Here is a 25151-nt window from a genome sequence, read left to right as displayed (position 1 = left end):
GCTTATTGTCCTTAGCCTGAACCACATGTTGCCATAGCAGTGGTGGACCTGCTGCAGGAGCTGACGGATATCGACACGCTCCACGAGAGTGAGGAGGGCGCTGAGGTCCTCATCGATGCTCTGGTGAGTTCAGGATTTACATTATTCTTTGATTATATCGACAAAGCAGCACTTCATTAAGTCTTTGTAATAGTGTTACAATTTTACTTGCCCAATAACAGGATAATGTTACATTACCCTCTGTTGGAGCTGATGGCTTCACCACTTGAAGTTACTGTTGTCGTTTTGCACTAGCTAAGGTTGTGTAGTTATCATGTAATCATAATGAGTCACATATTATTTTTTTTGTTGTTTGGTGATGAATGTTAGCTGTTTTTAGCCTTTCAAAGTGTAGAGTTTGCACCCTAACTTAAGAGAGAAGCTCTTGTGCAGCTGGTGCAACAGGTCACTGGCCTCTGAAATAAGTCAGACATTTGGAATTATTGTCTATTTGTACTACAAGCTGCTGCCAAGACGCTGCTTCAGACCAGTCTCTCTCTCCACATTTGATATATGGATTGATATTGATCGTATATAATAATTTCTGCAGAACAGATTATTAAATGTTCAGTTATGTTAAAATAAGAAAAACATCTAGCATTGTACAAATTGGTTTTTAACTGGTGGTGTTATTAAAACAAATTGTCTATTAACTTTTGAAACGTACTGTAATTTAAGTGGGGGAACAAACGACCAACTAGTCTTTTGCTTTCTGTCATAATGAAATTATTATTAATTTAACTAGTTTGCACTTTTTAAGCTATACGCCATTGTGAGTAGTTGTGGCAATTAAATACACTTAAGATTTAATTTACAAAGTGACAAAAAGTTAGTCAAGGGAGAAACAAAATTCATATTAAAGTGTTATGTCAACCATGTAATTATAGCATCCCGTCTTGCACCCATTTGGTCGTCTAGAGCTTTCCTTTGTCACCCGTTGGCATCAGTTCTATGTTTAACATCTTCCTGGCCCATCTCTGCCTCTCTCTCACTCCTTTTTGTCACTGAGCCTGTCGTGCTGTCTATGAACCAAGGAAGATTTTTTTGATGCCCCATTATGTGTGCTGACATTTAGAGCGGCACAGACAAAGGTCAAACTACAATAATGTGCTGATGTACTTATAATGGAGGAAAGAACTGTGTGGCTCGGCTCCTTCGCGGCCGTCACTATGATACTTCATCAAAGAATCTGTTGGCTTGAATGTGCTTTATGCCAGGAACGATCCCAGTGGCATTCAACAGGGATTTTGGCAGTTGTTTCTCACTATAATGAATGAGCTGTTTTATCTGATGTCTCGGGCTGACTGCATATTTCACTCTTTAATTCGCTGCTTCAGTGAAAGAGATATTACAGTGATATATACGAACTTGAAATATTATGACTTCTGTGTTATGGGACACATTATTTAACCAGTAACCAATGATTGGCTTCTTTTCCGGGCTGGCAGAGCGTTTTCAGAGCTGAGAATATTTCCGCCGTTTAGACAAGTTCTCGTGTCCTCAAATGGACAACATAGAAAAGAGCAGGTGCAGCGCAGTGTTGTGTAGGTAGTTCTATTTTTCATAAGAAAAGAGAATAATTTTGAAATCCTCACCAGTGATCAGTTGTTGGATTGTTTAACCTACATGGATGCAAACACACCAGTATGGCAGCAGCTCAGTGGAACACCTGATGTTGTAATGGCAATGAAATTTCACATAATTAGATTTCCTTTTCCATATTAGCATATGTTGTTGAAATGATGTAATTTTCCACTAAATAATATCTTGAAATATGGTGGTTAGTGTCTGACAGGGACAATAGAGACAACTGGGCAAATGTCAAAGACCCTTGAGTGTGTTTGTTTGTGTGTGTGTGTGTGTGTGTGTGTGAATTGGCTTGTGGTGTGATACTGGGCTGTGAGACAGTAGCTCAGGTGGCTTTGCAGCGCTCTCAGGATTAATGCATTATATAAATGCAGTCCATTTACCATGCAATGGAGCGCCGATAAACCACACTCTTCTTTACAGCGACTTCCAAGGGAAACAGTTTCAGGGCAGCAAGGGTTGGTTGAATCCATTTGTCTCTCCTCTTTGCTGTAATGCTTCCAGCTCCTTTGTCCTTGTTGCCAGAAGGCCAGGTGGTATCCTTGATAAGATGAATCAAAATGATCCACGGCGGTCTCTGGTGGCTCATAAATCTGTGTCGACTGTCTGTCTTCTTTCATCTGTAATTGTACTTTTATCCAGCCAGGCGGCACCCCGCGAGCTCTGTTTGGTTATGAGTCTCCGATCTCGACTTGACTGATAACACTTGGACATGTTCAGAGAAGCTCAGGCAGAAACCAAGTTTCTTCTGCCAAGACGGAGGCTTGAAAGTGAACGTTCAGGTTGTCAGCCCTGCCTCCGCCTTCTCCCTCAGACATGAGTTTGTCAGTCAGCTTCTGAAGCATCACATCATGTTGCGAGCTATCAAGATAAGGACACAGCTGACAGACTTTCAACACAGGGGAAAATGTTCTGTTCGAAATGATGATGAAATTTGTTCAGAATCGTGTTCTCATCCACAAACCCAGCCCCCACAGCCTTGCTTCATATGAGACAGTAGTCATGATGATGTTATGAAAGTGTCTTTTTTTAATCTACCAGCAGTTCTGTAACAATTTTTGTCAAAAAATGCAGTTCATGTCTACAACCTGTCTCAGCTGCCCACTGAATAATACACTAAAAAGGTAGATTTTTGGTAAAATGAAAACCGTGTGAGGAAGACTGACGAGCTTTTGTAGCACCTATGTCGGAGAGAAGTGAAGTGTTTCATCCCTGACGGACTTGGATTTGCCTTGTGCTAAAAATGTGTCAGAAGTCTGAACTTCATCTGTCTGTGTCTGCAGTTGGAGGGTCAGGTGGTGGCTTTGCTGGTGCAGAATATGGAGCGGCTGGATGAGCAGGTGAAGGAGGAGGCTGATGGCATCTATAACACACTGGGTAAGGAGATGTGCACCAACACCTTAACGGTGACGCTTCAGTCGTGTTTTTCCAAAAGCAAACTGCTACACTGAGATGCAGTGAAGGTATTATGGAGTGTACACAGTATACCTTCAGCTGGTAGACACACATAAATATTTGCTTATTTGTTTCCCCTACAGAGCTACAGTCATCTATGCAAAATAAATCTGAATCAAACAGCTGAAAACTTGGCATGCTGCGCTCAAGCATTCATCACAATTTGAATTGAAACCGAGAGCAGGTCCCCACAAAGCAGGTGCCAGGAATGAAATATGGAACTGTTTCGCTCACAAAGTCTGTCGCTGTGCTGTTGTTCCGTGGTGTAATGGTATCGAGGCTCAGTGGAGCCCAGATAACATTACAGGAAGCATCTCAGTGTTTCTTTATGCAGCATCCCGTCAGATTTTATTTACATTCTGGATCAATTTCTCCTATTTCTCATTCATTGCAGGGTTGAATTTGAAGCTAGAAGGAGCGTTAGGAACATACATCCACATTTTCCAAGGTGACATGCCCTGATGCCACCACGTATCCACTGATATTAGTTTGAACAACACGAGCTTTGCTGCAACGTTACACACATTGTTAACATTGTTTACGTGTTATTGATTGAACCTCGTACAGATGTATGAGATGAGCCTTTAAAGGTGTGGAAAAGGTGTGTTTTAATGATTAAACTTATTGTTACCTACAGTCTGCTGGCATCACAGTCACAAAAGACCGTAGCTTTCTTGTGCGTTGGAGGTTTTAGCGTCTGCTGCGGCTGTGAAGTCCAATCCGTGACAGGCAGACTCAGATGTTACATGTGCGTTTTTGATGATGTGGTGGTGTCCTGTTTTTCTTGCTTCCTCTTCGTTCTCTTTACTTCTCCGTGTTGAGCCGACATGGTTTTGTGTGTCAGCAGCCCACTGCTGATGCGTCATCAGCGAGCAGCATGTCCCGGATGATGAATGGTGTGACCTTTGTTTTGGTGTTCAGTCGTTCAATAGATACATACACATAAACATTAGAAAACACCAATTTCAAATCAGTCACTGTAAATACGCAGTAATAACCGAAAGAACTAATTTCATTAGCACCACTCTGTAAATAGCAGTTGATTTTTGTCAAACTGCTGTGGAAGAAAGTGTCTCATTTCCCTCCAGCTCTGGTAGTCCATAACGCTGTATGTTATACTGGAGAACTGAAATGAGCAACACCACAGGCGCATACTAATCACAGGCAGCAGATGTTAACCAACACAACCCGACACATTAACTATTGTCGGTGCAGACAGTAAGTTAAAAGATGAAACAGCCGAGTCGGAGTCGTTGAAACACACGAGGTCGATTAACAAATCTGCCCGTACATCTCAGCAAAGACACAAGCCGCCCCTATGAGCAGTGTGGGAACTAAAGAAGTACACAGCAAAGCGCTTTCACTGGCTGCACAGCTTTGTGTGTTCATTTATATTCAAAACATGTGGGACAAATATCTGGGACAGATTTAAGTGCACGCTGTAGGTGCTGCAGAGACTCTACGGCTCTAGACTGCGCATCATAAAAAAGAGGCTCGGATAAAGACAGTAGCTCTTAAACTTTTGAATATTCACTGCAAGAATAATTGATTGCCCTCCTCTTGTTTGCCACTGAAACATGACAAGCTCATCCAGAGGGAGGTGTGCCTTGAAGGTGTGTATGAGCCAGCGTTCGAGCTCTGGGCTGCACAGTGACAGGAAGTCCTCCTGGACTTGGGTTTGACATTACACAGAGGGCATAGACTAACTTTATTTGTATTCCTTAAGCTTTAACAGTGTGTCCCCCTGCTGCCAAGTGTCCTAGACTTTTTCCACTGACAGCAAAAGGAAGCTGTCAATGCTTTATTTAAATGTTTTGACAAAGAGGACGACTTTAAAAACACTATTCACAGGTTTTCTTTATGTCTCCGCTCTGACCACAGCCAAAGCTGGAAGCATCGTCAACAGATGTCTCATGGGATAAAATGATGAAGTGATGACCTTTTAAATCAAAAGGTCAAAGGTCAGCTTCACTGTGACATCATAATGGTCCGCAAAAACACTTTTCTGGCCTGTGGAAAGTTAGCCATTATTCTGACTGTGACCGCATTTCACGTCAGATGCTGAATTGGTGGCAGTAATCTTGGGTTCCAATCTGTAGCTTCTTTGCAGCAACAACCAGATTTGAGGCATTGTAGTCCGGCACAGGCTTCAGGTGATCTGGGTTTGTGCTTATCTGAGTCTGGACAGGTGTGGATGTCACTTTCTTGGCTTTTCTTTTTATCAGGGGTGGGAACTTTTTCTCAAAATTGGCCACGCAAGTCAGTCAGAGTCAGTGTTTGTGACAGATTCAACGGCATTAGACGTGGACAGGAGGTCTTGGAGACGGGCACGGACCAGCAGATCGTTTGAGAAGTCATGGTCTCTGTGTTTGGCCTCATATGAATCGGACTTTTCTGCCTCTCAGCCCTTTTTGTGTTGAATGAGTCCACCGAGGTGATTTTTTTTCTATGTTGCCAGATTGAGGCCGAGTGTCATGAGAGCTGTTTAGGTGTGTGCAGTTGGCTGTGTGTGCGTGTGTGAGTGAGTGCGTGTGTGTGCATGCGCTCGTGTGTGTGTTATCAAGGGAGCTCTCCAAGCTTGAATAAGCCTTTTGTCTGCCTTGGATGCTCTCTGCTCTGAGCCTGCTGTCCTCCAGGATGCTGTCTGTCTGCTCTGTTTGAATCACTGATAAAGGCCCTTCCTTCCTCTCTCTCCCTCAGCACCCTTCCTCTCCGTCTCCTCTGCTTCTTTCGCTCAATATTTCTCTATCATCTGCAGCCCCTCTCTCCAGAAGTTGCCTCTTTTGTATTTTATTTGTCTTATTTCTTTTTTATTGTATGTTTGTTGCGCTCTGCTGTCCTCCTCGCTCCTCGTCTCCCTCGTTCCCTCAGCTTTCCATCCTTCATCTTTGACTTGTCTTCCAACCCATTTGCCTCCCATATGCTTTCCCTCTCCCTTTATTTGCCTCCCCTCAGTCCCCTTAGTTTTCCTCAACTCCCTCCTTTTATCACCAGCCCACAATCTCTTTCTCTCTCTCAGTTCCCTCCTGCGACAGTCTGTTGTGATAGAGATATCATTTGGCAGAGGCAGCTTTGATAATATTAGAAGTAGCTGGGACAGAACCCAAATGAACCCTCTATAAAAAGATAATTGTCATATTTCACAGTTCTGCGCCTCCAAAATGTGTTTGATTAGAGACTGTACAAAAGCGTTAGCATGTGCTGAAGCAGACACACCAACGCTGTCATCTTAACTTTTCCCTCTGGATCACTGAAGTCAGCGTCTGCAAGTGTCCCCAGATTTTCTTCTTCCATCCAGCGGCCTGTGTTTGAGAAGTGTTTGAATTGAGTATCTCTTGTGTGACAGCTTTTTATAAATGTACAGTCTCAGTTTGACACCTAAGCTGTCGTTTGTGATGCTTATTTGTGTGGTTGCATGAATGCGACCTCTTCAACTGTCCTGATGCTGAGTTTTTAATCACATGCTCGAACCTGAAGGATGAATTCAGAGTTTTGATATTGTTACTGTCTTCCTCAGCTATCATAGAAAATATGGCCGAGTTCAGACCAGGCCTGTGCACCGAGGCAGCTCAGCAGGGACTCATGCAGTGGCTGCTCAAGAGAATCAAGGTAAGAACGTTGGCCAAAGTTACCTTTTTAGGTGTAGATGGAAAATTAATCTGCAACTATTTGTAATCGTTTCATTGTCATTTAAGTACAAAATCCAAATAATCTTTTGTTCAAGCTTTTCAGATGTGACAGTATGCTTCTTTTCCTTGTCTTAGTGTTATACTAAATTGAATATTTTTAAGTTTTTGGCTGTTGGTCGGACATTTCATGGCATCAATTGTTCCACATTGTGATGGCCGGATTCTTTGTGTGAGACATGATGGTTTATTCTATTTACCTTAACTGCAAAAACTTCTGTCCCACAACTGATTGTATGTAGTATTCAGTCAGATTTTTAAGTAAATAAGAAAAGACTGATGGAAAAGAAACAAAAGTTTTATGCTGAGGGAGTTTCACCATGTTTCACAGTGTTTTGCGTGAGACAATGTCAGTCAGTTCTACAAAACATAGAAACAAACTGGTTTCTCTGGAAAATAGTGCAACTGTATTACTCTTTTCTTTCACTTGCTTCAAATCCAAGTTGCTCCGAATCCAAGGCTCAGTAGGAGACTTCTGCACGTTATTTGATGGACATTAATGGAGCATAACTACATCTACTCACTGCACTGTTGGGTTGTTATGAAAGGTGAAATGTGACTGAAACGTGTTCATATGACAACGATAAGCTGAAGTAATTTAGACTGCAGCTGAAGTCGTCTTTGTTGTAAAATGTGCTGCATGCAATCAAATGTATATTCAGAGAACCTGTGCTGTAAACCAGGTGATCCAGAGGTGGTAAGATTAGAAAGTTCCTTCCCTCCACTACCAAATATGATAAAAAGTACTCGTGTTGTGTTAGTGAATACTCTGTGGTTGTCTGTGGCTCTGGACTCTGGAGAACAGACTTTCACAAGATGAATGACTCATTTGAATTTGGTCTCTTTCTCTTTTCTCAGGCAAAGATGCCGTTTGACGCTAACAAGCTGTACTGCAGTGAAATCCTGGCTATCTTGCTGCAAAACAATGACAGTAAGTGTATCTCAGTAAATGGTTTATGGCCTCCAAATGATGTTAATTTATCTCCCATTTCAGTCACCTCTCAGCTATCTCCACCAGACGGAAATGCACCACTGTCCCCTCGCTCCTTTCCTTCACTTCGTCTTTATTCCGTCTGTTTGTTTCCTCACTCAAATCTATGTCGTCCTTTTCTTCTGCCCATCATTTTCTACCTTTTCTTATTCTCTTCCACCATTCCTCGTCCCTTCTGTCCCTCCTTCCTCCTCTGTCCTTTCCCTCTCTCTCTTCCTATGATCACTCCTGGCACTGTCTCTTATTTACTCATGTCCTCTTTCCTCATTTTCCTCCATTACTCTTTGATTTCATGTAGCCTTTCATGTTTCCATTTGTCTCCTTGCCATTTTTCCATTCCGCTTTCTCCAACTCCCCTTCCCCGTCCCACTGTTATTCCTCCTCTCTCCTCGTCTATTGGCCGTGTTCTCCATCCTTTCCCTCCATCAGTAAAACCCTGTACGGGCACAGATAGCCACAGGACTATCAGGTTCCAGGTTCTCATTAATGTAACAAGCCATTTTGATATTCAGTGGGAGTCGTGTTTCATTTTCCACTCACTCTCCGCTTCCTCATCAGAGCTGCCTCCTTTAATCCTCTCACTCCTGCACTTCAAGTCCAAAATGAAATTTAACAAGGAAGAGTTATTTTTCACAATTCGGGGAAATTCCTTAATGTGCTAATTTGAATGTCATTATCTCTTCCTGCTGTCAATTTTGACTTAAACTCCACTCTGAAGGCTTCATATGTAAAAAATACTTAGTGCTACAAATGAAAACAGCATATCATCACTACTAATTAAGACCCTGTAGATCCACCATATTTTCCAAATGAAATTCTGCTGTTAATGAACCCACTGCCTCGACAAAGTGACAAATGCAAAGCACGAAGTGTTGTTGGCAAACATAGGTGTTGGTTGTGCCACTTCCTGGTGGCCAAATCTTACACACTTTGCCTTTAAACCTCTTTCTCAGACTGCTTTCTGTCCCCTGTCCCGGTCCCTTAATGTCCGTTTTCTGCACCCATCTCAATTTAATCTCCTTGTTGTCCTGTTACTCCATTTTTACCTGTTCGTCTTCCTCCCTCTTTATTTCTTTTTCCCACAGATACCAGAGAGCTATTGGGAGAGATGGATGGCATTGATGTGTTACTGCAGCAACTATCTGTAAGATTTTTGCCTTTACTCTCTATTTTTAGTTTGCTCTACCACCACCCATCTAATTTACCCATCGTCCATTTGAGCCTTGCTGTGGCAAAGTACAGTCATTTCTCAAGCAAGAGCGTTAATGTACACTGTGCGGCGGTGCTCTAACCTGTGGGTGAATACTGAACTCCATATAGCCCTAAGCTGGTTTTTAACCCTGTTTTCAGCCTTACGAGGAACCCAAACCGTACACACATCCACGGATTTTCAGCCCGTTCTGAGCACCCTGTGACATTTCATGGCTGTTGACATTTCCCCACCCTGTTTCTTTCTGTTTCTTAATTCTACTCCAAACCTGACTAATATTTCTGTCTTGCCAGGCTTAGTCCCTCTTATCATTAAAGGAGCTCACACCGCCCACATCCCCAAACTACTCTAATAAAGCATTTCAGAGACTGTTGCTGTGTTTCAATGAATTTCCCTCTCGTGCCAAAGCAGCATGCCTGCCGAGGCTTTCTTTCTGAACGCTCCCTTCCTCAGCGCTCTCTCCTCCCACCTTCCCTCTCAGGTGTTCAAACGTCACAACCCGTCCACAGCCGAGGAGCAGGAGATGATGGAGAACCTCTTCGATGGTCTGTGCTCCTGCCTCATGCTGCCAGCCAATCGGGACCGCTTCCTCAGAGGGGAAGGGCTTCAGCTAATGAATCTCATGCTCAGGTGAGGCTGCAGTACGCCATAAGAAAAGCCAGCAGTGGGTCACTCCGGGGCTATTTTAATGTGGGAGTTGAGCAGTTAGTCTGAACATGGATCTATAATGCTCTATGTGTGCATGCTGAACTGGCCCGGTGCACACAGCCGCATTCAGACTACACAGTGTGTAGATTGATGCCTGCAAACATTTAGCCGTATGCTGTCAGCACAACAAGCTGATTGGCCTGTGAGTCAGTCACAATGTGACAAGCACAAATGAAAACCTGGAGCTGGACGACACAGCTGCATCCTTTCTATTACTTGTTTGGGAACAATTCAGGTTCCTGGTCAACAGTGGGAGAGTTGTGGATAAGACAAGGATGGTGTGTTGCTGTTGCTCCACCATGATAGGGTGTGTGTGTGGATGGAAACATCCACGCTAAAGCACACTCGATGGCATCACCCAGATGAAAAGAAACATATTCTTATGTGTTTCCTGCTGTGCCGAACTCACACTGAACCGTGACCTCTATGTACCGTTACATCCCTATTATGTTTACATTCAGTGTTACTCAAATTCGTTATCTGTATCCCTGAGATCTAACAAACTTGTTGACTGCATTTCCTGCCTCATAAAACATTAGAACAACATTAGAATTAGATTTTTTAAAGAAGACATTTTAAGTAGATCTGTGTTTGCTAGCCTGCATTCTTCTTCGTCCTTGTGTGGCACAGTACTCCATTTTTTTGGACCTTACCACCACCACCTGTCGATCAATGCAGCAGGATAATACTGGCTGCAGGAATTTGTGTTGAATGGGCCATGTACTCTAATACAAACAAAACAGGGACCTACTCATAAGAACATTGCTCCTTAGTGCTACGAGTGGTCAGAAGCTCCACAGCGTACCTTTAAGGTTGAGTTTGTATTGATGGTGCTCTTTTACTGTTCAGCCATTGTAGCTGCTTCTGCTCACGCTGCCAACCCTGTTTTTATTTTACAAAAGGCTGTCATCACTTTTCACAACGATCAATACCATCACATGCAAAATGTTTTTCAAGAGCACAATGGAGATCAGTCGTTGGAGCTTTTCTATACTAAAATAACCAACATCCGCTCATTATGAACACGACAGAGCTTCCTTGTTTGCGCTGTCGCATGTAGCCGTGAATATATTTGATGCACGGCTAACATGGTTTTGGGAATCACTCATTATGTCGTCGTCTTTGTTCATAATTTCTTTGTTCAACAACAGTTTTTACTTAACCACAATCCTTGGTGGACAAATTATTGCAGGCTATTGTTGCAGTTAATGGATTTCTACTCAGCAAGTGTTGATGCGAAATGGGCTACTTTGGCAAAAAACACAAAAAAACACGAACAATGCTTGTTAGAGAACAGAATGTAGAAGCAATTGCAGGCTGTGTTATCAATATTTGCAAGCTATCATTTTATTTTTGTTACAAACAGATGAAAATCTTGAGGGAGCAGGGAGCTGTGGGGGAGAACTCCCTTCATGCATTTGTTTTGAAAAGCCTGTGAGCTTAAGAGAAGCTGTGACAACAGACACGTAGGAGTCAGCTGCCAAACAGCAACCTTTGTGTTGCAAGCAGCTTTCAAATTTAAACAAAACTACAAAAGTATGTACACCTTGCAGCGGATTATGTCATTTGAGTGGGTGCATCAGCTCAGTTGAAGCGGCTCATTGTGAATGAGGCCGTGCGTGCTGTGTCACTTCAGTGCAGACGCAGTGTTTGTTACATAAGCACTGATCAAACTTGAATAAGATGAAATTGGTAATACTTTGCAAAGTTTATGGTGTCGTCTGAGTTAGAGATGCAAGAAAATGTTCGCTGCAATACTGCATTAAGTTTAGTCAGTGTCACTCAATAAGTGTATTAAATGCATTTGCATGCAGTTTAATATTAACCTCATAGAACGTATTGGAGTGCTACAGTAAGGTGGCATTTACAACAAATGGTGCTTTAGTGCTATAAAAGATATTCTTTTAAAGGGAAATATACAGTGTTGAGCCCAGCACAGAACATGTTTTGATCTACAGTCTTGCCCTCACAGCTCCATTCAGAGCCTTTTTCTTCCACTGTTTTCTGGACTGTGAAAATGTGAACAGGGTGTAGCGCCGCTCAGGACGGCACGTCTGTTGGCTCTGTTGCCTGAGACTGCCGGTCCAATCAATCAACAGTGGGTGACCTTAAAGAGTCATAAAGACACATTATCCGCATTTATGAAACCTTCACAGCTTCTGCACCCCCGCGCTGATAATCACATCACTGGAGATGTAGATTTAATGCTTGGATCGATATCTCATTATTGGAATGCAAAAACCCTTTTCTGTTAAATCATCCACCAGGGGAAAGGGAGGAAGAAAAAGAAGAGGAGGATAACGAGCAGACCAAGATATGACTTTTAGAAATTAATTGTGTATTTGTAAGAATGTGTTCTGCATCAAACCTATCGTGCACAGAAAACAGATCATGAGCTTTGTTTGAGCTGACGTGAGCGTTGGTGAGAACAGGTGGAACAGTGGGCCTGTCACAGGTCCTTCAGACATAATGGATTTAGAGTTCACCTGTTGACACCACACATGACATGGACGTGACCCACATTGTTAGGCCATAACCACGAGTTAGTCATATACAACATAGTTGGTGTTGTCTTTACATTCAACTGAGTTGCACTATAGGAAATATGGGATCCATATTTTGGAGCTTGACCCACATTAGAGACTAAAAGTCAGGATAGCTCTACCTCTGCTGAGAGATCAACAGAATACAAGAAAAGTTCTGCACTCACTGAGACACATCTATTGTTTTTTCCATCAAAAACTTCATTACATTTCCTGCAAGTCTCCTCAGCCTTGTGCTACATACTGATTTCACACCTGGTGTCTTGATGAATTCCTGGCACAGCCAAACGTTTGTCAGAGATGAGACGTGCTGGAGCCATTTTTACAGACACATGTCCAAGAACCAGATACTGACTTCGTGGTGAGTGTAACATCAGCAGTTCTTTAAAAGTTGCTAAAGATTGCAACGTTTTTGTACAGCTCTCCTTCCTTTTAAAGGCACAGTGTGTAACAGTTTGCATTCAAATGTCTGAAAATGACTAAACTTATGTTGTATGTTATATGTATTTGAGTTGTGTGATGTATACTTACATTATCCCAAATGTGTCAATGGCATCACATCCCCATTACCTCCTCTAGTTGTCCTAACTTTCAAGGAAACACAGAAAACAGATGATACATCAGAGTGAGGAAGGAAGGAAGTTAGCAAGCTAACTAGCTAGCACGAGTATTCATTTTCATCTGCGATGGTGATTGTTTCATCATGAAGACCACATCTCCCATGATCCAACGCTACTTCACGGCAACCTCAAGCTCCGTCGTTTGTTGCTGTTTGGATTGAGAGACCCCTGGCGGCAGAAATTACATACTGTGCGTTTAAGGGGATGTTACCATTTTCTGATCACGTCTAAAAGGTTTTTGAGTGATTGGGCCTCATCTAGAATTTGAGTCTAATCATTCCCCTGCTGCTGCTGTCACGCTGGAGCCCTCTAAACATCAACATTCTTGGTTAACAACGGCAGAGTTCACGACACTGGGATGTTGAGTTAAGTCAGCTGTCCGCCAGCTGAGGTTCCCAGTTTCCCTTCTGAAGGTACACTGTGTATCGCCCCCCACCCCGACTCTCCAGCCGTCCATCATATATAATGTGTCTGTCTGGAGAACCTAACTCAACTGCCTGAAATATGTGTCCGTCCTCTGAGATAAACACTGTCATCTGTCATTGGAGGGAATGGAGGAAGTGACACGGTGACAGACTGCTACATTTCCTAAGAGGAGGTGTGGAAGTGTGAAGTGGAGTGTGTGTGTGTGTGTGTGTGTGTGAGTAAGCAGGGGGCAGCTGGTCCCCCTTATTGTGCCAGTGCTTTCATGTTGGGCTGAACGATATGCAAAAAAACAAACAAACAAAAAGCCTTTGTGATTATTTGACAGAAGTTTGTGATTACAATATGAACCATGGGAATGGGAACGGTCTTTTCTTTCATTTCATATTCAACGAGCATGTTCCCTTACATCTGGAGAGCATGATTTGCAGGCCGGCATCTCTGTAGCACCACGATGCTCCATTTCTGATCGTACGTTGTGACACATTTTACCTTTATCAAAGAACTGCAGCTCCTGCCATGTGGATTAAGCACCTTCCAGTGTTCAGCTCTTCTTTTATGATGGAAAACAGGAAATATCCACATTACATTTTATTTGTAAACATTTTCAGGTTTATTGTGGTAGCTATCGTCCGTTTTCAGAATGATTTTTAGATTTGTACTCATGTTTGTTGTTTTCAGTGCTCAGCTGTGAGTCGGTGAGTAAGAGAAAATTTGGGTAATTTTCTTTACTTTTGGGTGCCATGGAAAAAGTTCTGAATGTATTATTAATATTTATTGCATTCACTTGGAGGACAGTGTATGTATGCAGTGTAGTGGACTCTGATGCACACACAGTATCAGTTCATACTAATTTAATTAATTACGTTTTGTGAGTGGAGATGTTGGATATTGAATTTCAATGGGTTGCATGTGAGAACATTTTCATATTCTTGAACTGTTCAGTTTGTTTGATCATTCAGCATAATCAACACGTCTTTATATCCCCATATACGGTTTCATTCAGAAAAATGTTACCAGAAAATTAGAATAAGTGTTTCCCACAGTGAAGCTGCTGTACTAAATCAGCAGATGGAAATATAGAAAATGTAGCAGTGTGAGTAGCATCAGGGGGCTGAAAAAATATTATGTTTATAGTACAACGCGCCTTTAGAGCAGCGCCGTGCTGTGACTAGATGCTATAAACTAGATGGTATGAAAAATCTTGCTTAAGCAAAGTGGTCCCTGATTTAGATGGAAGGTTGTCAAGAGGATGTGACAGTCACAGATTCTTGATGTGACAATATTATACTGCAGGTAAACTGTCAAATTCACCTGGTGTTACCAGGTATCTGGCCTCCATTTTTATCCACGTCGTAGCTGAATACTGATAAGGCGTGACACTGAAGAAATGAAAACATACATCTGATGGATAAAGATTGTGTTTTGTTATTAGCGGTTCATGGCAGCGATCTTCACTGCAGACGTACCTTTTCCGGGCACTGCACTGGAAATGTGCATGCTCCTCATATGCATTGAACCAACATGACTCTGACTTCAGCATCATTTCCTCTCTCTGCTGCAGAGAAAAGAAGATGTCTCGCACCAGTGCTCTGAAGGTCCTGGACCACGGGATGATCGGACCAGAGGGAACAGATAACTGCCATAAGTTTGTGGACATCCTGGGCTTGCGAACCATCTTTCCGCTTTTCATGAAAACCCCCAAGAAGATGAAGAAAACTGGTGCTTCAGAGAAGGAGCATGAAGGTCAGTCACGAGTTAGAGCAAAGCAAACATGCCTCCCCGTTGTGACTGTCTTAATGGCAAGCAGGCGGCGCCTCCACTGGCTGCAAAAAGAAGTCTGATTGTATGTAAAATTCTAAGAAAATGACCTGACTTCTCACTTAATTCATTAGCTCAGTAAAGCTTGCTAGTGAGTTTATGGTCTCAACCGCTAGTTTAAAGTCTTCAATACAGTATGATGCTCATTTGGCAAATTAGGATCCCATTTAGAATAAAGTAGTCAATAAAGCAGGGTTTGGTTAGTGGCATCGCTACCTTGTGATTGACAGGTCGCAATCACAGCGTGTCCTCAGGTACTCAGTCACTTATTATCCAGTCAGTGGTTCTGACCTGTTGTAGTCGTGCGACCCGTCGGGCCAAGCAGTGAAAGCTGTGTTGAGATATTGAACTATTTTTCAATTTAATACCATCAGCAGCAAATTAAATGTTAAACCAAATTTTCATGAATTCATATCTCATTTTTATACAATTTCTGGGCATTTTTTCCATCAATAACCATTCAGTGCATCTGCATTAAGTGATATTCTCTCTACTTAAAGTACTTGATATTTGTCGTGGCATGGTCCGCTGTTCCCATGCTGCCTTCAGATTGCCGACCTAAGCACAAGGGAATCACAGCAGAAATGATACATGTGTGTAATCTTGTGCAGTTTGATCTCACTGTGATGGAATGTGATTTTTTTTTCAACCCAGTAACCCAATAACCCAGAAGGCTACTGGTTTAAAATAACAACAAATGCAATATATTTGCACAGATTTGGAATAACTTTCTTATTCCTTTAGTCTACGTTATGCAGTATGTTTCAGCTCTTCCAAATATGCAGACATTTCACTCATACGTGATCAGCAAAAAATGTAATATGTGATTGAAACTTGAGGTGTTGCTGGTGTAGGTGATGTTTAATTTTCAATCCTCATATTTTATTATTCAACCAAAAGAAATTATAATTACTAACTGTGATTACGCCAGTCATGATGGGGTAATGTCTTCCTTCTCTTGCATCTAGTTTTCTACAACGTGTAGTCACGCCCGTTTCCTGCAGGCGCACTCAATCCTAATCTGCTCATGTATCACGGTTTGCTGCCTCTTCAGCCTGTCAGTTTACACTATCGATCCAATCTTGATTGATTTTCCTGCCTGCGCTCTCGAACCTTTCTTGCCTCTGAGTGAGAGATAGGAAGTGCAAACAAGAGGCTGGAGAGAGAAAAAGATACCACGTCCATTTGATACAGGGCGAAAGAATAAAATAGAGAAGACAGATAGAAAAAGAGGTAGAAACCCTGTCCATCTGTGCTCGGTGTTTGATTACCTACGTCCGTAATCTGGAACCCCTCCTCTCTCTCTGTCTGTATTAATTAAGTTTGATTCATCCACTGGGGCTTCCCAGCTCTGCAGAGAAGAACAAATTGTCTTCCATTGTGTCCCGCCTCACCCAGGGACTGGATGAATTAACCTTTGACCTGCGCGAGCAGCAGGAGGAAGAGTGGGGGAGATAACCCGTCCTAGCAGTTAAACCTTTCCCCCTTGTGTGTTGAAGCCTCTGGCAAGGCAGACACACAGTTTAAAGCTGGACTTCAAAAAAGATGTGGAAATCCACCCTGAAGGTTCTTTCTCCCTGTGAGGTTTGGCAAGCGCGGTCCAGACGTGTGTGCATTTCACAGCCAAAGCTGTATGTAGAGATCCACAGCGCGATGCTGGCCTTTTAACTCGGCAGCTCTGTTTGTTGACGCCGGCTGCTTTAGTGCAGTGCACAGACTGAACCTGGTGGAGACAGTTTAGGATGCTAAACAATGCTCAACAATAACCTCTCATCTGTCTATCTATTTTAAATTAATAAGTAAATAATACATTTATTTAAAATATACAAGGACAGAGGAAAATGGCATGAATATGTATGTTTATATGTCAGATTGTATATTTTATCTGATAACAGTGCAAGTAATTTTTGGATTTCAAGTTTGTTGAATTGAAATCATAAATTAAATCATAAAATGAGAAGTTAGAAAATTGTAAGAAGTAACGCCTCCCACCCTGTGGATGTCAGATGGAAGGGGTATGTTAATGTTTTGTTTTTTTTTTTTTTTTTACCTTAAAGCCAATATCAAACCACCTCAGACTCGACTTGACTTGTGTGTTCTGTGAGTGAATAACATTCACCCTAAGAATAGAAGATTAAAGTCTCGAGGTTCGGTGTGTTAACTTCAGCCTGCATCGTGCAGCCTCTGTCCAGCTGTTTCTGCAAGGCTGAATTCCCAGTCTTCTTGTTATCATATCTCATCAGAGCCCCACATGTTTTACATTTTACATAACCAACTGCTTCATTATTATATGCATTGATTACTAAGTAATTGAAATGCCTCCATACCGGCTATTTCCCTGCATATTTTCCCTGTCTGTGCAGTGTGCCTCAAGTAGGCTAGCCCAAGCCACATGACCAAACCTGGCCTGAAGGGCCGAAGGGGCTCAGATTGCTTATCCACACTCTACAGAGTACATGAAATACAAAAAGATGAGTTAATATGAACTGAACAAGACAACATTGTGCCTGGTTTATCAGGAACCCATGCAAGTGGTATTCATCAGACGAGGCAATTCTGAACATACAAACACACAAATACCCATATACACTCATGAATAGCCTGTTTATCTAACATTAATAAAATGTGATCAGTTCAACTGGCCGTGCTTTCATGGTTTGTGGCATTGTGTTCAGTTGGTCTGCAGTAATGGCAGAGGCCAACACCACCAACATAATCTGGCGGATTAGTCTGTTTTCAACCATACAAGTCAACAATTTTAACAATTAAATATGCAAATGCAAATGTGCAGCATTTAATTTTGGCATGAATGCTTCATGTTTAATTCATATTGTTATTCTTTGTGATGGGAGTTGCGGCCTGTATAGGATTTCCCATCATGTCGCCATTGATTTGCCCAACAGTTATAGGTGTAATGAGATGCCTGTCACAAGGGCGTATTGAGCAAACCCTCCCTCTCAGTAAGACTACTAATTGAAAATGCAGTGAATCAAGTGGTTCTCCAGAATAACACAATAAGACTGTACATTAATTAACAATCAGCCGCCTCAAACAAAAGTAATTAGGAGGTAGGGACCTCTCTGTCCTCCTATTCTTAGTGCTCTCTCTTTCACATTCACTCCGTGCCTCTCTCCATCATAAACCTCGGTGCAAAGATTGATCCCCATGAAATCCTTTCTGAAATTGACACAGCCCAAATGACCAGGGATTGCCAGGCCATATTAGCATACAGAACAGCATAATTAATAGAGACATTGTAAGTGGATTGCAAAAAAGAGCTGAAAGGAAATGGAAAAAAAAATCCAAACAACAAATTACATTTCTCTGCTCATGAATATTCTCGTCACAGCACTGCTGTTCACCTTGTTTTTAGGGTCTGAGTTTATTGGTGTATGTACTCTGTCATTACCAGCGAAATGAGATTGTATGATGGAAATTGGTGGCAGCCGGTTGTTATATTTAGGTGGCTAATGATGCGAGCAAGCCTGAGAGGCAACAGAAGTAAACAGCTAATTTACACGGTGAGGCACAATAGTCATAGCTCTGTCTCCAGCTCCAACTCGGAAAGAGTGTTTCTCTGTGCTTGCATGCATGGGGGGGGGGGCACACGGGGAGGTAACGGAGGCCTTTGTAGCTGATATGTTTTGAATGCCACGCAAACACCTTCGATTGTAGCGAATGCCCTCATCATGATCCTTATTTTCTAGAGAATGCACAAAAATAGGTAATGAGTGAAGCGCAGCAGCGGAAAGACCTGCATTCAGAAAATTGTCACATTTTGTGCCTGTTGTTCTGTTGGAAGTGTGCAGTGAGGGGAAAAGGATGGAAGGAGAATGCTTTTATTTAACACCCCTCCAATTATGGCAGTTTCATTACAAAGATAAAACACAGAATTTTATCAGCCCATTACTTTATCTCTAGTATCTCTCCTCTGATATTAACAAATGGATTTAGAAAGCATGACTACATAGCGGAATATACCAGACTAGATAAGTGCCTGTATTAGAGAGACTTGGTTATCTGGATTTAATGATGAAACTTACATCGCGTCTTTCAGTCAAAAGCAGAGAATCAAATGGAGCTCTCATTTGATCATCCCGTCTCCCAGCACCGAGCGCCTTTGGCACAGATTGAGATCAGTAATGTTTTACATGATACAAGTTTGATTCTAATCTGTGTTGTCATGCTGTGTAATCCTATTATTAGTGTATTTCAGAGAGAGAGATTTACTTTTCGATCCCTGTGTGAAGACGCAGCTAATTAACATCTTCACGTTTGGTCTTTCCTCTGGTGGGGATTGATCGTGTTCATTCTGTGTAAACTCGTGCTCTAATGAAGGAGGCTGCGGTATATTTAGATGTATATGAAAGATAGTTCAAAATGCGTAATATACCGTTGCGGACCAGATATGCTCAACATTTAGAAAAATTCAGTCAGTAGAAGTCCAGCTGAAATTCAGTTCCATATTTTTTTGTCATGTCTGCGCTATAAATCATTTGTCCCGTGATCTCCTTTGAGAAAAAATTGGAAATTATCCATCTACATAGAGTGCTATGCTCCTGCTCGTTCAGACAGCAAATGCAGACCGTATAACCTCCAGCAGACTCGCCTGTGGTCATGTGAGGCTGAGTGCTCTCCCCAGGGCACAGTTAGTCCAGGTCCAATCTGTCTCCTGGTGAAGAACCGCCTATCTGTTCTCCTCTGTCATTCGGAAGTACACTGCACTTCCTTCAGCTGTCAATCAATACATGAATCCAGGCCACTTAGGGTTATTTGCATGTTAACTTAGTGCTGTGGATCCCCTGGGGCCAGGATGAGACAAACGGTGAATGATTAGTGGAGGATGAGTGAGCGCTAGTGTTTGGACATGCATCATGGTATCTGACTTCAGTTATCCCTCCAGCAAAAGTTGACTGAGAACTCGTTTACTGCTGTGAAGTGATTGCAGGTGATGGGTGGGTTTTATGCATTTCCTTTTGGAGGTGCCAAGTCCAACAACAGTCGTCAAGTCAATGGAAGTTCTCCTGCTCACACTGGTAGGGTCAGCAGTAGAGGACCATACCATTGCCACAGCCACTGCAGAGGTCGAACTTGTTGAAGTCATTAATATCATGGCTCTAAGGGAAGATTGTGTTTATGTGATTGTCACTCATAGCGGTGTCACAGCAGGTTATGTGCTGTCATGAACAACACATAGCTGTCGTGGCCCTGTGGTGTGTTGCTCACTGTCGATCTCTGAGGCTATTTTCAGATCATGACAGCGGACCACAGGCCACATGTTGTTTGTGGCAGTAATGTGAAAATTGGTCTTGCTTGTGCACATTTTGTAAAATCTGTATTATGCATTCGATCATCACTGTTTTGTCATGGTTCTACATTTTGCTAGAATCAAAGAGACATGATGGAAATTTTCCTTGTTTTATTGTTTCTTCGTTTTTATACTCAACGTTCAAGTGCAAAGCAAAGCATGTTAATGAGGTATTGATTGGACATCTTTCTCCAGGCTCTTTTATTCAGTCTTGCCCTCCATCTTGTACCCACAATGTAATCCTGCCTCCTCCCCTTCACAAATCTCTACAGAGTGGTCGCTGTTGAGTTTTAAACTCTTTGGAGAGAACATTCCACAGCCAGCGATCAATAGCCTCCCCGGCAGGGCGTGGAGGTGGCGACATCAATTACCGCTCGGATCAAGTTGATAAAGTAGCGTCCTTTCGGAAATGGCAGTTAGCCTCCTTGTCATTGTGAACAGGAAATAAGCTTCTCTGCATTAGAATACGGGAACCTTGGTCTAAATGCTCCTGATGTACAACCAGAGCGCCCAATTTTAGCTACATGTAATACCTGTCGTATTAGCCAACCACTGAGTCAGTCATTAAAACTCAAAGACTGAAGTCTATCTGCTCCTCTGACGTGTTCGGGATTTTTACTGGAATATAAAGATGGGATGTCACCGTGACACACACTATGAAACAAATTAAAGATTTTAAAGAATCCTTGAGCTGCCCTTGCAAACACACTAAACACCTTAATCCAAATCAAGGAGTTTGCTATTTTAAGGTAAGATATGATAAGATATCATACAACTTCATCGATCCCACGCCGGGAAAATTATGTTGTTACAGACCAAAATGATAGCAAGAATAAAGAATAAAGAAGCAGATGTAGAAAATAATAAAAACAAAAATCAATAAGGAATAAGGAATAAAATAATAAAAAATCAGTTTTATGTGTGTGTGTGTGTGTGTGTGTGTGTGTGTGTGTGTGTGTGTGTGTGTGCGTGTGCATGTTAGGATATTGATAATGAAATACAGCATTTTATACTCTTACACAGTAGTAATGTACTGGATATTAGCAAAATGTTAACCATAAATTATGCAGAAGTAGTAGTTAAATGTGAAATTATACTGGAGTTAAAGAGTCTGACAGCTGCTGAAAGGAAGGACCTTTCTTCTTACAGAGTGCATGCGGCTCTCTGTTGCATAGAACATTTGTGTGGTTAGTCCAGTCCAGTGTGTGGTTGAGGTAAACACAGAGGTACTCCCCCACAATCTCCATGTCCAAACCCACTGGTCTAGCCTGTGGGCCATTTTAGCCATAGACCCTTAATTTGACCCCTCAAAAGTCCCAAAGTCAACTAAATTAAGTACATTTCAAAGGAGTACACCTTCAACAAATTATCTGTTTTGTGCTATGCCAGCAGCTCTGTGAAACTGTACTTAGGCACAGCAGTACTTTGAGCTAGATGCTAATGTCAGTATGCTAACGTACAAGTAATAAACTGATGTTTAGCATGCACTGTACAATGTTTACCATATTAGCCATCTTATAGTGTGTTAGAATGCTAATGTGTGTGAATCGGCACTGAACTCCAAGTACAGCAGAGGCTGATGAAATGATCATCAGTTATGTCATTAGATCATGAACCAAAGTAAGAAATTTAGACCTGATGATTGCCCTTTAAGAAAAGCTGCAGGATCACCCAAGTTATTACAGTTCATCATCAGAGGAACATGAATATCTCTACCAAATTTCATAACAGTCCGTCCAGTTTTTATTGAGTTATTTCAGAAATGTCAACCTGCTGGTGAGGAAGATCACCAAAGCCAGTGGGGTTCATCCTCTGGGGAACGTGACGTTCTCTGGCAGTCCAGACAAAAGCTGTTGAGATATTTCAGTCTGGACCAAAGTGGATCGTTCCATCCACAGAGCACTTAAAAAATATCAGATAGCATTTCAATTTTCACCTTTAAGCTCTCTTTAAGGTATAATTTAAGGATGGCTTTCTTGCTATTTGATCAGCTTTAAGGTGTCAAATCAGCAGTTTGATTGTGACCGACTCTGATTCAGCAGTAATTTGCACAATAAGAACAGAATCCACTTGGCTTTGTGTTGTGTTTCAGTACATTTTTCTGCCTTTTTGTGCCGCCGGCCTCTTGGTCCTGCTCTGAAAGATTTGACGTCGGCAGGTGTTCTAGCCTTGAGTTTTCTCAGCCTTCAAGTCCTGTGAGTAAGCACGCGGCAGGTCGTAGGGGATTGCAGAAAGGGAGCTGACAGCGAACACGACCCCTTTTTCAAAGCAGAAATGGGATTGATTCCTGTGCTCTTGTTGCCTAGCAACTGCAAAGCCTCGTTGAGAGAGAATATTGACCTCTTGTTGATAAAGTCCAATTACATTTTTTCCCCCACGCTGTATATCCAGAGATTTTACAATGTCACATTCTCCTCCCCTGTGTGTACAGTCGGTGTTTCTTTCAATATCACAGACAAATATTATACTATGATTGTCACCTGCTGGTGCAGCGCGTGAGTACGGTCATTGAACACATCTTGCGTCGCGTGAATCGGGTTAACGAGGGCACTTAATGAGACGAAGTGGTTTTTGTTGCTTATTTAGTCAATTAATATGTTTCAGACCTCTCTCTTAGCAAATGGCCTGCCACAGACACGTTTCTGTTACTGTGAGAAATGCAATTTAGCCACAGCCAAAACTGCTACGCGTGTTCCAGCATGCCCTAAAATGAAAATTGATTTCTAAATTTCATTAACATTTTCTCCTCCTCTTGTGCTGCGCTCTCTCTGGAAGCGTATCCACGCTCAGCTGGGTGTGCGCTTTAATTGCGAATGATCAAGTGCTAACGGATTTGTTCTTTCAGAGGGCCGCGCATGTGGGTGGTAATGAAATGTGTTTTCAGCTTCTGTTGTGCTCCTTGCTTAAGACAATGAACTCTTTGATGAAGTGCTATCATGTACAATTGGAGTCTTATATACTTTGTGTTTGTCTAAGAGAGTTAGTGGGGAGAGGTGCTTGAAATGATCTCAGCTGGAGGTAAAGAAACAGCAGTCTGGTAAAGGTCTCCTTTGAATAAACATTTAATAAATCTAAAGGTATTGAAATGTTGTTTTTAGCTTCTTCTTAGCTACTTCTGACTTTCCTTTCCTAGAACACGTCTGCTCCATCATCGCCTCCATGTTGAGAAATCTCAAGTCCCAACAGAGAAGCAGACTCCTCAACAAGTTCACAGAGAACGACTGTGAGAAGGTTAGTTTTTTTGTCATCTTCTTTCCTTATTTTGGCATCTTTCCATGCACCAATCAGCAACATTTGACTCAAAATGTGTTGACAGTCGTGGTTTTCTTTGCTTACATTGCCAGGACACTGTCAATCAAACCCGATCAGCCCACACCCACACAGTCCTGATGAAGCAGATTAGCTGTATTTTTCAGTATTAGACTCTTACTAAATCATACATTTAGGATATTTCTTTCTGAACTTTAAATGTTGCTTGTTTAGTCATTTAAGATTCGAAACCATACTTTGGTGGCCTTAATAAATGATTAAATGATTAATTGTTTGTCATTTTTTAATAAAAACGCCAAATATTTGTCAGTTCCAGCATCTCAAATGTGAGGATTCTCTGCTTGTTTTCACACATGATAGTAAATGACTTATCTTCAGTTTCTTCTTTGTGCTCTCTTCTCTCCCCCTCACACTCCTCCTTTTCTCGTTGCTTTCTCGCATGCTGCATCTCTTCTCCCTGCCTCTATTTCATTCTCTCTGCAGGTTGATCGACTGATGGAGTTGCATTTTAAGTACCTGGAGGCTGTTCAACAGGCTGACAAGAGGATCGAAGGAGAGAAACATGTAAGCATCCCTGCTTTTCCTCCCACCCTCTCAATCTGTCCCCTCCGTCCTCCTCACTGCGCCATCTCTTTTACACTGGCTTTGTGTTGTGCAGCTTGTTCGATGGATGTGTTCACCTGAAACTTCAGCTCTGTGGCAGACAAATGAAACGCCATCCATTAGTTGAGACATTATTGAAAGTAGTGATGTTCTACAGTACATTTTTAGTATTAAGGTATATTAAGGTATTGTTTTTGAATTGGTCCAGCACCATGGTTGTCGTTGTCCTGTTATTTTTGTGTGATGGCACATGGGGCAGCGGTGGCTCAAGGGGGTAGAGCAGGTCAGCCACCAATCAGTAGTCCAGTCCGCATGTTCCAAGACACTGCAGGTGTGAGATACTGCAAGATACTGAACCACAAATTGCTCCTGATGCTTTGTCCTTGCTGTGTGAATGCATGTGTGAAGGGGTGAGTGCGGCCTGTGTTGTAAAGCGCTTTTAGTGGTCAAAGTAAACTAGAAAACTGGGATATAAATGCAGTCCATTTACCAGTCCATCATTAAGCATTATACCTTTACAACTGAGTTAAATCAAACCAATCTTTTTGACAAAAAGCCAATGATTATGATGATTAAGCGTGTTAATTTTGCATCCTGCAGTGACAAGCACCATATATATTATTTACTTCGACAGACTCTGCTCATGTCAGAATGGGCTCCAGCTAAAGAGACCATCGGGGATATTTATTTAGGCTTTGTGGCCATTTTTAGGTGCCAAACAGACTAAATGAGTTTGTCCTTTTAAAGGACTGCACTGGGGTTTTTTTTTGCATCTCACTGAAAATGTCTCGTTTGGTCTCTTGTAATGCCTATTTTAGGGCGTTTCTATTTATAGAAGCAAAATATGGGAGGAGGGGATGGACGTTTATAGATAGTGTCTATTGCGG

General features: G+C 42.1%; 1 protein-coding gene across 1 annotated transcript in view; it reads left to right on the top strand.

Moving 5' to 3' along the window:
* The window catches only part of ctnnbl1 (catenin, beta like 1), a 50579-nt gene that overhangs the window by 3677 nt on the left and 21751 nt on the right, over window positions 1-25151 (top strand). The window contains exons 5-13 of the mRNA XM_076741959.1: window positions 26-123; window positions 2910-3003; window positions 6599-6690; window positions 7626-7698; window positions 8844-8902; window positions 9450-9598; window positions 14827-15008; window positions 23525-23622; window positions 24145-24225. Of these exons, the coding sequence (XP_076598074.1) occupies window positions 26-123; window positions 2910-3003; window positions 6599-6690; window positions 7626-7698; window positions 8844-8902; window positions 9450-9598; window positions 14827-15008; window positions 23525-23622; window positions 24145-24225 (926 nt within the window). The remainder of the gene's footprint in view (window positions 1-25; window positions 124-2909; window positions 3004-6598; window positions 6691-7625; window positions 7699-8843; window positions 8903-9449; window positions 9599-14826; window positions 15009-23524; window positions 23623-24144; window positions 24226-25151) is intronic.

This window comes from Chaetodon auriga, chromosome 10 (genome assembly GCF_051107435.1).
Source record: "Chaetodon auriga isolate fChaAug3 chromosome 10, fChaAug3.hap1, whole genome shotgun sequence".
NCBI lineage: Eukaryota > Metazoa > Chordata > Actinopteri > Chaetodontiformes > Chaetodontidae > Chaetodon > Chaetodon auriga.
This window is presented reverse-complemented; position numbering and strand designations above follow the sequence as displayed.